The sequence below is a fragment of the Salvelinus namaycush genome, chromosome 6 (genome assembly GCF_016432855.1).
Source record: "Salvelinus namaycush isolate Seneca chromosome 6, SaNama_1.0, whole genome shotgun sequence".
Lineage (NCBI taxonomy): Eukaryota > Metazoa > Chordata > Actinopteri > Salmoniformes > Salmonidae > Salvelinus > Salvelinus namaycush.
The window spans coordinates 43,305,066-43,318,936 of record NC_052312.1 but is presented as its reverse complement, the minus strand read 5'-3'; the positions used below and the strand labels follow the sequence as shown (position 1 = coordinate 43,318,936).

At 43.8% G+C, this 13,871-nt stretch overlaps 1 protein-coding gene across 1 annotated transcript; it reads left to right on the top strand.

Moving 5' to 3' along the window:
- Positions 1-12,551, top strand: LOC120049408 (protein kinase C theta type-like). The gene is given in 16 exon segments (XM_038995675.1): positions 1-118; positions 1,958-2,157; positions 2,340-2,397; positions 2,912-3,080; positions 4,579-4,610; positions 4,727-4,812; positions 5,445-5,574; positions 5,998-6,107; positions 6,308-6,400; positions 6,517-6,729; positions 8,771-8,944; positions 9,031-9,122; positions 9,277-9,478; positions 9,741-9,929; positions 11,858-11,986; positions 12,103-12,551. Coding segments are annotated over 16 exon segments (2,154 nt in total). The 3' UTR covers positions 12,262-12,551.
- The last annotated feature ends 1,320 nt before the right edge of the window (positions 12,552-13,871 follow it).

The following is a 13,871-nucleotide window of genomic DNA, read 5'->3' as shown; positions in this document are numbered from 1 at the left end:
ATGTCTCCGTTCCTGCGTATCGGCTTCTCCAGCTTCGAGATGGACCCAGGTCTGGCCTACCATGAAGAGATGATCAACCCGTACTGTGCTGTCTACATGAAGGAGGCTATAGACACAGGTCAGTTTGAGCGTGTGCGTACGTGTCGGAGAGATGTGATGGGGGAACCATGGGAACCTCTATGATTTTCTGTAGGACTGTTGTGTCGCATGGAGGAGGAAGGAGGAAGTTGTGCCCAGTGAGTAGGTCCCTGTTTACTCCATCTACAGTGTCTATGCATTAAAGAGGGCAGATCTATTTATAGACAGACATTTAATAGAACAGACCTTTCTTCTCCAGGGGTTCCATTAGTGTAAATGGGCTTATGATTCATGTCAGTATTACCTCTAAATAGCAGTACTTCAGAGTGCTAATGGACAGTTTTGTTTCCTTGCTGACTATATTTAACCGTTGGTAAAGATGACAGTTACAGGGCTAAAAACAGAGAGAGACGTGGGGAGGAAAGAGGAGGGATCTACGTATTTTTCCCCCATTTCTTTCTCACTTCAACCACAGAGCTGTTCTGGTAGCTGGACAGAGATAAAGTGGTAGAGAAACGCTGTGTGTGTGTGTTTGTGCTTGTGCGTGTGTGTGTGTGTGTGTGTGTGTGTGTGTGTGTGTGTGTGTGTGTGTGTGTGTGTGTGTGTGTGTGTGTGTGTGTGTGTGTCTGTGTGTGTGCGTGTGCGTGTGTGTGTGTGCATGTGTGTGTGTGTCTGCATGTGTGTGTCTGCATGTGTCTGCGTGTGTGTGTGTGTGTGCATGTGTGTGTGTGTGTCTGCATGTGGATGTCTGCATGTGTGTGTCTACATGTGTCTGCATGTGTCTGCGTGTGTGTGTGTGTGTGTGTGTGTGTGTGTGTGTGTGTGCGAGAGATGTGTGCGTGGGTGTATTAGTTCACAGGAAGACCTGTGTTATTCAGTTTCATTTCAAATCAATTTGATTTCTGTACTGCTTTTTGCCATGCCATCAAAAGGCCCAGATGAAAGTACATAGCAGTACAGTATGATGTTTACCACTAATATTCCACTGTTGGTCTAGCTAGCCTACAAGCAGCTGCAAACTGATTGCATTCAGTTGTGCCAATAGAGCGATTGGAAATTGAACGGAACACCTTACTGAGGAGGAGTGTTTCGGGTCTGGAGTCAGAGTAGTTTAAGGGAGTCCTTACTACAGAGCTGTGACTGGCTCAGACTCGTTTCTTAACTCCACTGTGGCTGAAGCACCTAACAGAAAAATGAAAGCAACACCTCAGTCAAATGTCACTTAACCGCTACAGAGAGAAAAACAGAGGAACTGATCGTGACTTGGGCCGACAAAAGCCTACTCAGTGCTGCGTGGGACTTCTAAAGCAAAAAGTATCGCCCTCTCATGCCAAAGGCGGATTGGAAACATGATGAAACATATGAGCTGTCTGTCTGGGGAGAATTTGACAGTTTTTCCCTGTCAGAGGGAAATTATTTTCAGTATAGACAACAGCTGGTAGCCTTGTCTCTGTCCAGAGCAGACAGTGATAGAATTAGCATTCTATGGCAGGAACATGCATTTCTGGAATGGAATGCCTGTCAAATGACTAGTTAAATAAAGGTTACATTTAAATGGCAGAAGGAAAATACTTTGCAGTGAAAGTGAAAGTTATACATCACAGGAGGCTGCTGAGGGGAGGACGGCTTATAACAATGTCCCGTAACTGAGCTAATGGTATGGCATCAAACACATGGAAACCAGCCGTTACCACCAGCCTGTCCTCCCAAATTAAGATGCCACCAACCTCCTGTGGTAGAGACAGACCACTCTTTGCTCCTGGTCAGGTCACATGTCAGGAAAAATGTAGGACCAATGACAGATAGACTAATGTCAAAATTCTTGTCTGTTTCTACCTGTCTTTCTCCCCTCTTTACATACACACCCTTACCCCTCCAGAGAAGGGCCAGGTGTACAAGCAGAAGAAGCCCACCATGTACCCCCCCTGGAGCAGCACGTTTGACGCTCATGTCCACCGGGGCCGTGTCATGCATGTGGTGGTGAAGGACAAAACCGCTGAGCTAAAGTCTGAAGCCATGGTGCAGCTGGACACCCTGGCCTCACGCTGCAAAAAGGAGAACGGCAAGCTGGAGATCTGGGTAAGACAACAGGGGGGGAGGTCCACTGCCTTAGGGTTGGAGAGATGGGAATGTGTTGTGTCCACACAATTTGATATGGGGATATATCTGTCTCATATTCTCTGTCTCATATTCTCTCTCTCTCTCTCTCTCTCTCTGTCTCATATTCTCTCTCTCTCTCTCTCTCTCTCTCTCTCTCTCAGGTGGAGCTGAAGCCACAGGGTCGTCTACTCATGGAGGCCAGATACTACTTGGAGAAGAGTGGTGAGGGTTCAGAACCATTGTAGACTTCCTAATGTCTGCGTATGTCTGTTCCTGTGTGGTTACAACCATTCCAGAACCCCATCTTTTCCCCATAGTTTCTGTCAGTGCCCTCTCTTGTTGGGGTCTTATTAACACGCTCTGAAGGGTTATAAAGTCATGTTGTAACAGGCGTGAGGAAACCTCTCAGACGTCTGTCTATATATAAAGTCTACAACTACTAGCCCTTTCAATTACGTTACTCACAAATATAAAGAAATTCACCTTTACCCTTTCTCTCTCTATCTCTCTGTCGTTGCACACACACACACACACACACACACACACACACACACACACTCGCACGCACACAGACTGGCAGAGGGACATTCCTATCATGCGTTCACAGAGGAGCGTGCAAATATTTCTCTTTCTCTTTCTCTTTCTCTTCCTCTGTCTTTTAACTGTGACAAGACTATGCGCTGTACATAACTTTCATGTGTGTGTGCCTGTTTCCCAGACGCCACAGGTTCAGGTGAGGGAGATGGATTTGGAGAGAGAGACAGGGATCCGGGAGTCTTTGCCCTCCATGCACGACGCGGAGCCATTAAACAGGCCAAGGTCCACGAGGTCAAATGTCACGAGTTCAGCGCCACTTTCTTCCCCCAGCCCACCTTCTGCTCCGTCTGTAAAGAGTTTGTCTGGTACGTCCACTGAGCCAAAACACTATACACTGAGTATACCAAACATTAAGAACACCTTCCTAATATTGAGTTGCACCCACTTTTGCCCTCAGAACTGCATCAATTAGTCGGGGCATGGACTCTACAAGGTGTCGAAAGCGTTCCACAGGGAAGCTGGCCCATTTTGACTCCAATGCTTCCCACAGTTGTGTCAAGTTGACTGAATGTCCTTTGGGTGGAGGACCATTCTTGATACACACAGAAAACTGTTGAGGGTGAAAAACCCAGCAGCGTTGCAGTTCTCGACACAAACCGGTGATCCTGGCAACTACTACCATACCTAATTTTTGTCTTGCACACTCACCCTCTGAATGGCACATACCGTACACAATTCACGTCTCAATTGTCTCAAGGCTTAAAAATACTTCTTTATCCTGTCTCCTCCCCTTCATCTACACGGATTGAAGTGGATTTAACGGTTGACATCAATAAGGGATCGTAGCTTTTACCTGGATTCACCTGGTCACCTGGTCAGTCTATACACTACATTACCAAAAGTATGTGGACAACTGAACATCTCATTCCAAAACAATGGGCATTAATATGGAGTTGGTCCCCCCTTTGGTGCTATGACAGCATCCACTTTTCTGGGAAGGCTTTCCACTAGATGTTGGAACATTGCTTCCATTCAGCCACAAGAGCATTAGTGAGGTCGAGCACTGATGTTGGGCGATTAGGCACTGCTCGTAGTCGCCGTTCGAATTCATCCCAAAGGTGTTCGATGGGGTTGAAGTCAGGGCTCTGTGTAGGCCAGTCAAGTTCTTCCACACCAATCTCGACAAACCATTTCTGTATGGACCTCACTTTGTGCACGGGGCACTGTCATGCTGAAACAGGAAAGGGCCTTCCCCAAACTGTTGCCACAAAGTTGGAAGCACAGAATCGTCTAGAATGTAGTTGTATGCTGTAGTGTTGATGCTGCTCGGCCATAGAAACCCATTTCAAAACCTAGTACCTTTTCTGTCTGTACAGGATGTATATCACAACCTAACTTGATTTAAAACCAAGTACACCTTCCGTCTGTACAGTATGTATATCACAACCTAACTTTATTTAAAACCAAGTACACCTTCTGTCTGTACAGTATGTATATCACAACCTAACTTTATTTAAAACCAAGTACACCTTCCGTCTGTACAGGATGTATATCACAACCTAACTTTATTTAAAACCAAGTACACCTTCCGTCTGTACAGGATGTATATCACAACCTAACTTTATTTAAAACCAAGTACACCTTCTGTCTGTACAGGATGTATATCACAACCTAACTTTATTTAAAACCTATTCAATTGGAGTGCAAATAGTATATCGTAATGACATCATTCACATAGATCCTCTCTATTTTTTTCATTGTCCCTCTGAAACAAACACGACAGTATTTCTATTGAAACATTATCCACATCATCCAGTGTTGGTTTCCTGGTTCCTGGTCATGTTGTGTTTCTTTTCCCCACAGGGGTCTGAATAAGCAGGGTTATCAGTGTCGACGTGAGTATCTCTGCTCTCTCTTTCCCCTCATCTTCTACCTATTCCATATTCTATCCCTACACTCCTCCGTCCTCTCTCCTGTCTACACTCTCATCCCCCCATCCTTGGTCTTTCAGAGTGCAACGCAGCCATCCACAAGAAATGCATTGACAAAATCATCGCCAAGTGCACTGGGTCGGCCATCAACAGCAAAGAGACCATGGTAGGCCTGTACATTGTAGTCCGTTTCTATACAACGATGACAATAAGTGATCTTGAGCATTTTGGAGCATCTTGGATTTGTCATTATATTTAGTTGCAAGGGTTCCAATAATAGTGGCAGTAAACTGTGATGTGTCCACTTAGTCTTGTTGTTTGTGACATGAGGAGCCTCAATTTAAATGACTGGAGGTCCTCTTAGACTGCATGCAGACAGACTGGCATGCAGTGTATCTGGGCTTCTGGGCTATCTGGGCTTCTGGTGACTGTGGTTTAGCTCATAGGTAACACACTTGTTTATTGTTGGTTAAAGTCAACCGCATACACACTGACTGTAACTTCTTCTCTCTCACAGTACACATTGACTAACTCACACTCTCTCACAGTACACACTGAGATAGTGGGTTGGTTCTTCGAAGCAGACAGCTCTGTGGTTACCGTACTCACTGTTTACTTGATTTACCAGTACTCACCGATCCTAGACAGAGAAAAAAAGTACAGTTTTATCCCAGGGATTTTACTTCCCTAAAACGTCCAAAGCAGTTGTTGCCTACTTCCTGTGTCATATTTCCGTGGCAACAAAGGGTTGTAGTGCGGCGTGTTCAGGTGACCGAGTGTGTTTGCTGTGTGTTGCAGATCCACAAGGAGCGCTTTAAGATCGACATGCCCCACAGGTTTAAGGTGTACAACTACAAGAGCCCCACGTTCTGTGAACACTGTGGCACGCTGCTGTGGGGGCTGGCCAAGCAGGGACTCAAGTGTGAGGGTGAGAGGACAGTCCACAGGAGGATGCTGAGGGGAGGACGGCTCATAATAATGGCTGGAGCGGAGCAAATGGAATGGCATCAAATACATGGAAAACATGTGTATGATGTATTTGATACCATTCCACCTATTCCGCTCCAGCCATTACCACAAGCCCATCCTCCCCAATTAAGGTTCCACCAACCTCCTGTGGAAGAGACCCTGATCACATTATAACATCACATTACTGTCATTACACAATCACATCATACCATTGCCAACTCAAATTATAACAGTACCCTATCAAACCATTATATTGCACCATACCTTTTCACATAATTCCCTATTTCACTATTACAGGAGCCCACATATCAAAATGTATTGATTTCATCATCCCATTCATCTGTGTCTGTATACTGTGTAACCACGTGTGTTGCCCATGCAGATTGCGGTATGAACGTTCATCACAAGTGCCAGAAAAAGGTGGCCAACCTGTGTGGAGTCAACCAGAAACTGATGGCTGAAGCCCTGGCCACGATCGAGACTAAACAGCAGGTCAGAGTTCAGGGGTCGAGGGGTTAGGAAGTCAGTGCTGTCCGACAGATCCACAATAGCTCCAAAGTGCTTTGCATAAAAAAATATTACAAAAATGTATGTTGATTGTAAATAAGGAATCTATCCCTGCCCGTTATACAGATACTGTAGCATTGTGTTATGTTATTAATTGTTACATGTGTCTATGCATTTACCTATAGGCCAGGGGCTCCAGAGAGAGTGAGATCTATAGTCGAGGCGGGCCGGTAGGTGTGGGCCAGGCAGGGGTGGTGCGGGAACCTTCAGGTTTAGTGGCAGGTCTCCCCCCGATCGCAGCCACCGCTGGGCGAAAAGGTAAGGAGACCACACATGGTCAACCTGGTCATTCATGCAACTGTGAGGACTTTGTAGTCAACTTGAGACTTAATAGGACTAAATTACTATCTCCCCTTCTCCACCTCTCCCCCCCTCTCCAGAGCAGCAGGGGATATCGTGGGACACCCCAGCGGAGGGGGACATGCCTGCCCCTGTGATGGAGGAGCCTGAGACGCTGTACGCCGTCCCCAGAAAAGAACACCTTCACAAGTTCACCCTGGACAACTTCATCCTGCACAAGATGCTTGGCAAAGGCAGCTTCGGCAAGGTACCAGAGAGAGGGAAACCACTGCACCTAGTGAGCCCTGGGGGTATACGTTGTCTATCTGGGCTTAAGACATATCACCAACATGGGTCTAGTGTTTCTATAACATACAATGAGTTTACATTGACGTTTAGATTTTAGTCATTTAGCAGACGCTCTTATCCAGAGCGAGTACATAGATTTTCATTTTTTATTTGACGTACTGGTCCCTCGTGGGAATTGAACCCACAACCAGTTTCTCAGTCCATTGATAACTAGGACATTTATCAAGCCCAAGTCTTGTCTCAGTTTATGGTGATGTGTCTCTAACTGATGGAAACCGTGCAGATGAAAGTGTACTTTATTATTTACAGGGATTGCATTGTGAACAAACATACACTGAGTGTACAAAACATTAGGTGGAGACGGGTTAAATAAGGATTTTTAAGCCTTGATAGAATTGAGACATGGATTGTGTCTGTGTGCCATTCAGAGGGTGAATGGGCAAGAAAAAAGATTGAAGTGCCTTTGAACGGGGTATGGTAGTAGGTGCCAGGCGCACCGGTTTGAGTGTGTCAAGAACTGCAACGCTGCTGGGTTTTTCACGCTCAACAGTTTACCGTGTGTATCAAGAATCGTCCACCACCCAGAGGACATCCAGCCAACTTGACACAACTGTGGGAAGCATTGGAGTCAAAATGGGCCAGCATCCCTGTGGAACGCTTTTGACACGTTGTAGAGTTTCATGACCCGACGAATTGACGCTGTTCTGAGGGCAAAAAGTGGTGCAACTCAATATTAGGAAGGTGTTCTTAATGTTTGTTATACTCAGTGTATATTCTGTTATTATACTCAAGCCTGTGAGCCTGGGTCAGCATGACCTAAGCAGAAGTTTCTAGCAGGGGGAGAGGGCCTGCTTGCCATCTTGACCCTGCTTGTGGGAGTGTATTGTGATAGGAAGAGAGCCTACCCTTGAGGAGTAAGATAACCTTAATACTAATATGTTGGTGTTGTGATGATTATGTTTGGACCTGTAAACATGCTGGTCAGAATGTTCCAGATCCAGAATGTACTAGAACTTTGCTAGAATGGACGCCAATAGGGTAGTGTTTTGGACACTGATTGGCCACTACCTGAGTGTTACCAATAATGTTTAGTCATAGTTAGGGTTACAAAGGGAAACCACCAGAATTTTGAAAATTTTCTGGATTTTAAAATAATCAATTAAGACGATTTGAATAAACAAACTAGAATGACAAAGCTTTAAAACATTATCCTAAATATAACCCATCAACTTAGTGAATACCATTGGTGTTAAATATGAGTGTTTCAGTAGAATATATCCTTTACATTTTTACACACTTTTATTTATTTTACTCTGTCAATATGTTTTTATTGCAAATGTGTTGGTGCCAAACTGTTGGCAATTGTGAAAAAAGTCAATAGTTGGAAGAGTTGCAGAGTCAATTTGAAATTATGTCATTGTTGATTAGATGCTTTTTTCATGAATCAGGCTGTTTTCTCTTGAATCATTCGGTCTATCCACTAGAAACTCATGGACAACATGGACACAGATATTAAGCTAAAGAAAAAACAAATATTGTGAGTGAAAACATTTTAGAAAAATTATTCCGGTGTAAACTACCAAAATTACCATAGATTACCAGCAAATATACTTAGATAAATTAACTGTAGTTTTTCAAATCAAATCAAATCAAGACAAATACAATTTGATTTGATTTGAAAAACTACCGTTAATTTATCTAAGTATATTTGCTGGTAATCTATGGTAATTTTGGTAATTTATACCGGAATAATTTTTCTAAAATGTCATAGTCATGGTGATGTGATGCTATGAAACCGAAAAATATAAAAGTGTGATTTGTGTTGCTTGGTCTTTGAACATGTTCTAGCCATGCTCTGTGTTCCTGGATCCAGTGTACTGAAGAGACTTCTTGATTGTACTTAGACGTTGCCTGACGGATCTTTCACCTCCATTTGACAAGCCTGAATAGCTGAAGACAGTGATTTCCTACATGTACGTATCATCTGTGTGTGTTGCTAGGTGTTTTTGGCCGAGCTGAAGAGCAGTAGAGAGTTCTTTGCGGTGAAGGCTCTGAAGAAGGACGTGGTTCTGCTGGATGATGATGTGGAGTGTACCATGGTGGAGAGGAGAGTACTCTCCCTGGCCTGGGAACACCCCTTCCTCACACACCTCCACTGCACCTTCCAGACCACGGTAACACACACACACACGCACTCAACACACACACACACAAACAAACCACAGGTTTTGTTGATATGACTGTGTTGTGTGTGTGACAGGAGAACCTGTTCTTTGTGATGGAGTATCTGAACGGAGGTGACCTCATGTTCCACATCCAGAACTGTCACAAGTTTGACGTGCAGAGATCTACGTAAGTTAATCCTTACACACAACTAGGCTATGTCTACCACACACACACACACACACACACACACACACACACACACACACACACACACACACACACACACACACCTCCCAATCCCTCTCTCCTCACATCACCTCTCTCCTCCCCCTGGCTGTAGGTTCTATGCTGCTGAGATTATCTGTGGGCTCCAGTTCCTCCACTCCAAAGGCATTGTCTATAGGGATCTGAAGCTGGACAACGTGTTGTTAGACTCAGAAGGCCATATAAAGATAGCAGACTTTGGGATGTGTAAGGAGAACATGGAGGGAGAAACGCGGACCTGCACCTTCTGTGGAACACCTGATTACATCGCCCCAGAGGTGACTGCATGTTCACCATCACTATAGGAATCTACACTCTTACTATCAGCATTGCAACCCTTAAAAGGTGTACAACCAATAGAAATGTTCCCTTAGGGAACTAATGTTTCTCACACTCAATTCTGATCTCATTGATTTGTATCATTAATCAATTACATACCATCTCCGTCTAATGTACTGGTTTTAGATAAACAACATGAAGTGATGATGATGATGATGAAGAGATGTTGTCATGTTGAACTGAACGGTCATGGTTTTATAGATTCTGCTGGGGCAGAAGTACGGCAGCTCAGTGGACTGGTGGTCGTTCGGGGTCTTGCTGTACGAGATGCTGATTGGACAGTCTCCATTCCATGGTCACGATGAGGAGGAACTGTTCCAGTCCATCAGGACAGATGACCCCTGTTACCCCCAATGGCTGGCCAAGGACGCACGAGACATCCTCATCAAGGTCTCACTCAATGCAACAACTTGGTCCACTCACTGCAATACCACAACGAATGAACTACGGCAACGTTGTCCACTATGCACCAGATTACATACATCAACATGAATGATTGACGGTTGGGATGGATGTGACCTGTACTGTGTGTGTCTGCGTGTGATTGGTTACCTTTCATGAGGGTGCTCTGATGTCTTTTTCCCATTGGAGTGGAGGTTGTGACCTATGCGTCCTCTGTCCTGATGTGTGTGTGTGTGTGTGTGTGTGTGTGTGTGTAGTTGAAGTCAGAAGTCTACATACACCTTAACCAAATACATTTAAAATCATTTTTTTCACAATTCCTGACATCTAATCCTAGTAAAAATTATTATCTGTCTTAGGTCAGTTAGGATCACCACTTTATTTTAAGAATGTGAAATGTCAGAATAATAGTAGAGACAATGATTTATTTCAACTTTAATTTCTTTCATCACATTCCCAGTGTGTCAGAAGTTTACATACACTCAATTAGTATTTGGTAGCATTGCCTTTAAATTGTTTAACTTGGGTCAAACGTTTCGGGTAACCTTCCACAAGCTTCCCACAATACGTTGAGTGAATTTTGGCCCATTCCTCCTGACAGAGCTGGTGTAACTGAGTCAGGTTTGTAGGCCTCCTTGCTTGTACACGCTTTTTCAGTTCTGCCCACAAATGTTCTATGGGGTTAAGGTCAGTGCTTTGTAATGGCCACTCCAATACCTTGACTTTGTTGTTCTTAATCCATTTTGCCACAACTTTGGAAATATGCTTGGGGTCATTGTCCATTTGGAAGACCCATTTGCGACCAAGCTTTAACTTCCTGACTGATGTCTTGAGATGTTGCTTCAATATATCCACATAATTTCCCTCCCTTATGATGCCATCTATTTTGTGAAGTGCACCAGTCCCTCCTGCAGCAAAGCACCCCCACAACATGATGCTGCCACCCCCGTGCTTCACAGTTGGGATTGTGTTCTTCGGCTTGCAAGCCTCACCCTTTTTCCTCCAAACATAACGATGGTCATTATGGCCAAACAGTTCTGTTTTTGTTTCATCAGACCAGAGGACATTTCTCCAAAAAGTACGATCTTTGTCCCCATGTGCAATTGCAAACCGTAGTCTGGCTTTTTTATGGCGGTTTTGGAGCAGTGGCTTCTTCCTTGCTGAGCGGCGTTTCAGGTTATGTCGATATAGGACTCATTTTAATGTGGATATAGATACTTTTGTACCTGTTTCCTGCAGCATCTTCACAAGGTCCTTTTCTGTTGTTCTGGAATTGATTTGCACTTTTCGCACCAAAATACGTTCATCTCTAGGAGACAGAACGCGTCTCCTTCCTGAGCAGTATGACGGCTGCGTGGTCCCATGGTGTTTATACTTGCGTACTATTGTTTGTACAGATGAACGTAGTACCTTCAGGCATTTGGAAATTGCTCCCAAGGATGAAACAGACTTGTGGATGTCTACAATTTTTTTTCTGAGGTCTTGGCTGATTTCTTTAGATTTTCCCATGATGTCAAGCAAAGAGGCACTAAGTTTAAAGGTAGGCCTTGAAATACATCCACAGGTACACCTCCAATTGACTCAAATTATGTCAATTAGCCTATCAGAAGCTTCTAAAGCCATGACATCGTTTTCTGGAATTTTCCAAGCTGTTTAAAGGCACAGTCAACTTAGTGTATGTAAACTTCTGACCCACTGGAATTGTGATACAGTGAATTATAGGTGAAATAATGTCTGTAAACAATTGTTGGAGAACTTACTTGTGTCATGCACAAAGTAGATGTCCCTTCCGACTTGCCAAAACTATAGTTTGTTAACAAGAAATATGTAGAGTGGTTGAAAAACGAGTTTTAATGACTCCAACCTAAGTGTATGTAAACTTCCGACTTCAACTTTATGGTGTGTTTGTTTTATAGCTGTTTGTGAGGGAGCCGGAGAGGAGGCTGGGTGTGAAGGGGAACATCCGTCAACACTCCTTCTTCAAAGACACAGACTGGAACGCTCTGGAGAAACGAGAGGTGGCGCCGCCCTTCAGGCCAACTGTGGTACGTACATCCTCAGACTGCGAGTGTGTTTGTTTACGTCTGCATTTGTATGCATGTGTGTGTGCTCGCTGTGTGGGTGTGCGTTGTAACCTCTCCCCTCTCTCCTGTCCATGCAGAAATCCCCAAGTGACGTCAGTAACTTTGACAAGGAGTTTATCAATGAGAAACCCATGTTGTCGTGTGCAGATCGTACCCTCATGAACAGTGTGGACCAAACCATGTTTAACAACTTCTCCTTCGTCAACCCAGCTATGGGCCACATCAAAGGCCCCTGACCTGCAATAAATAACCTTACAACAACCTACCAGCAACATATTCACAATCCATCAACAACCCACTGTACCAGCAACATATTCACAACCCATCTATTACCTTCTGACAACCTATTCACAACGCATCAATGACTCATTACGACAACACATCACAGACAGGAGTCAAGGACACTTACCTAACAGATCAATAACGTATCCACAACCTGTCAATAACATCTCAGCTCTTTTATACAGCCAAGGTGTACAGCAGTGGAGGCTGATGAGGGGAGGACGGCTCATAATAATGGCCGGAACAGAGCAAATGGAATGGCATCAAACACCTGGAAACCATGTGTTTGATGTATTTGATACCATCCCACTGATTCCACTCCAGTCATTCCCACGAGCCCATCCTCCCCAATTAAGGTGCCACCAACCTCCTGTTGGTGTACAGACTACTTTAGGAGTCACTACCCGATTGCCCAGATTGTGTGGAATACTGAGAATGTTGTATTGTACTCATAACCTGTTATTCAATAGTGTCTGTTTTATCCCTGCACATAAGTGTCTGTTCAATCAACTTTAACCATTTACTGAGACATTTTATATTTAATTCTGAGTGTATCTGTAGTTTTATTTAAAAAAGCCACGGTTAGGCAGTTAGCGTAGTATATTAAAATGTGTTGTTTTTCCATTGGTATTGCTCAGATCCAGGTAGATTGTCACACTATCGGACGGTGGAGTGGTTGGTTTCAATGTACATGGATAAATGAATGGTTTATGTTTACATGATACTGTGTTTTATAATTGCACTTCAGAGGCATGTGATCGCTGTGACTAAATTATGATAGATGCCTAGATTCAGCAGTAATTATTTGTTTTTTATCCTGTACATTAAAATAGGATTTTTGTAAATACATGTCCCATTACGTATTTACATTCAAGCATGAGTTTATGTCACAGAGATCGAGGAGAATGAGAATTTAGTTGAAATACTAAAACCGCTATCTTCCTGCCTCTCTCTCCCACTCTTTCCTTCCTGTGCCTTACCCTCTCAGAGACTGACAAACAGGTCAAAGTTACTATTGCTCTTTCCATCTGCAACAGGGATCCTGGTGTTACACTGTGATAGAATGTACTATCATCTCACCAGCTATAAAGGTCATTTATGATTAATCTGTGATTAGATACAGTACTTCCTTGATAGATAGATACAGTACCACAACAGTTCTGTGCATTCACCGGGCAGATCAATAGCAGTGCCTTTTCTCTCCAGTGGAGGGCAGCATAGTGGAAGACTGACTCATTAATTCCCTCACTCACCCACCTGTAACCTACTGTCTATGCATATATGGCTCTATCCTCCCTCCCTTGCTTTCTTCCCCCCCCAGAAGCTGGACTATAAATGTAGATTTGAAATGTTTAGAAAGGTCTGCCCTTTGAAATAGTTTGATAAGATACTGTTTTTATAAAGGTGATCAAACTGTCTGTATCTTCTGGTGCAGTGTTTCACAAACCTCTCCTGGAGTACCCACAGCCTGTCCATGTATTTGACGAATCCCAGAACTAACACAGCTGATTTAACTAATGAGGGGTCTGATGATTAGGTGACCATTTGAATCAGGTGTTTTAGT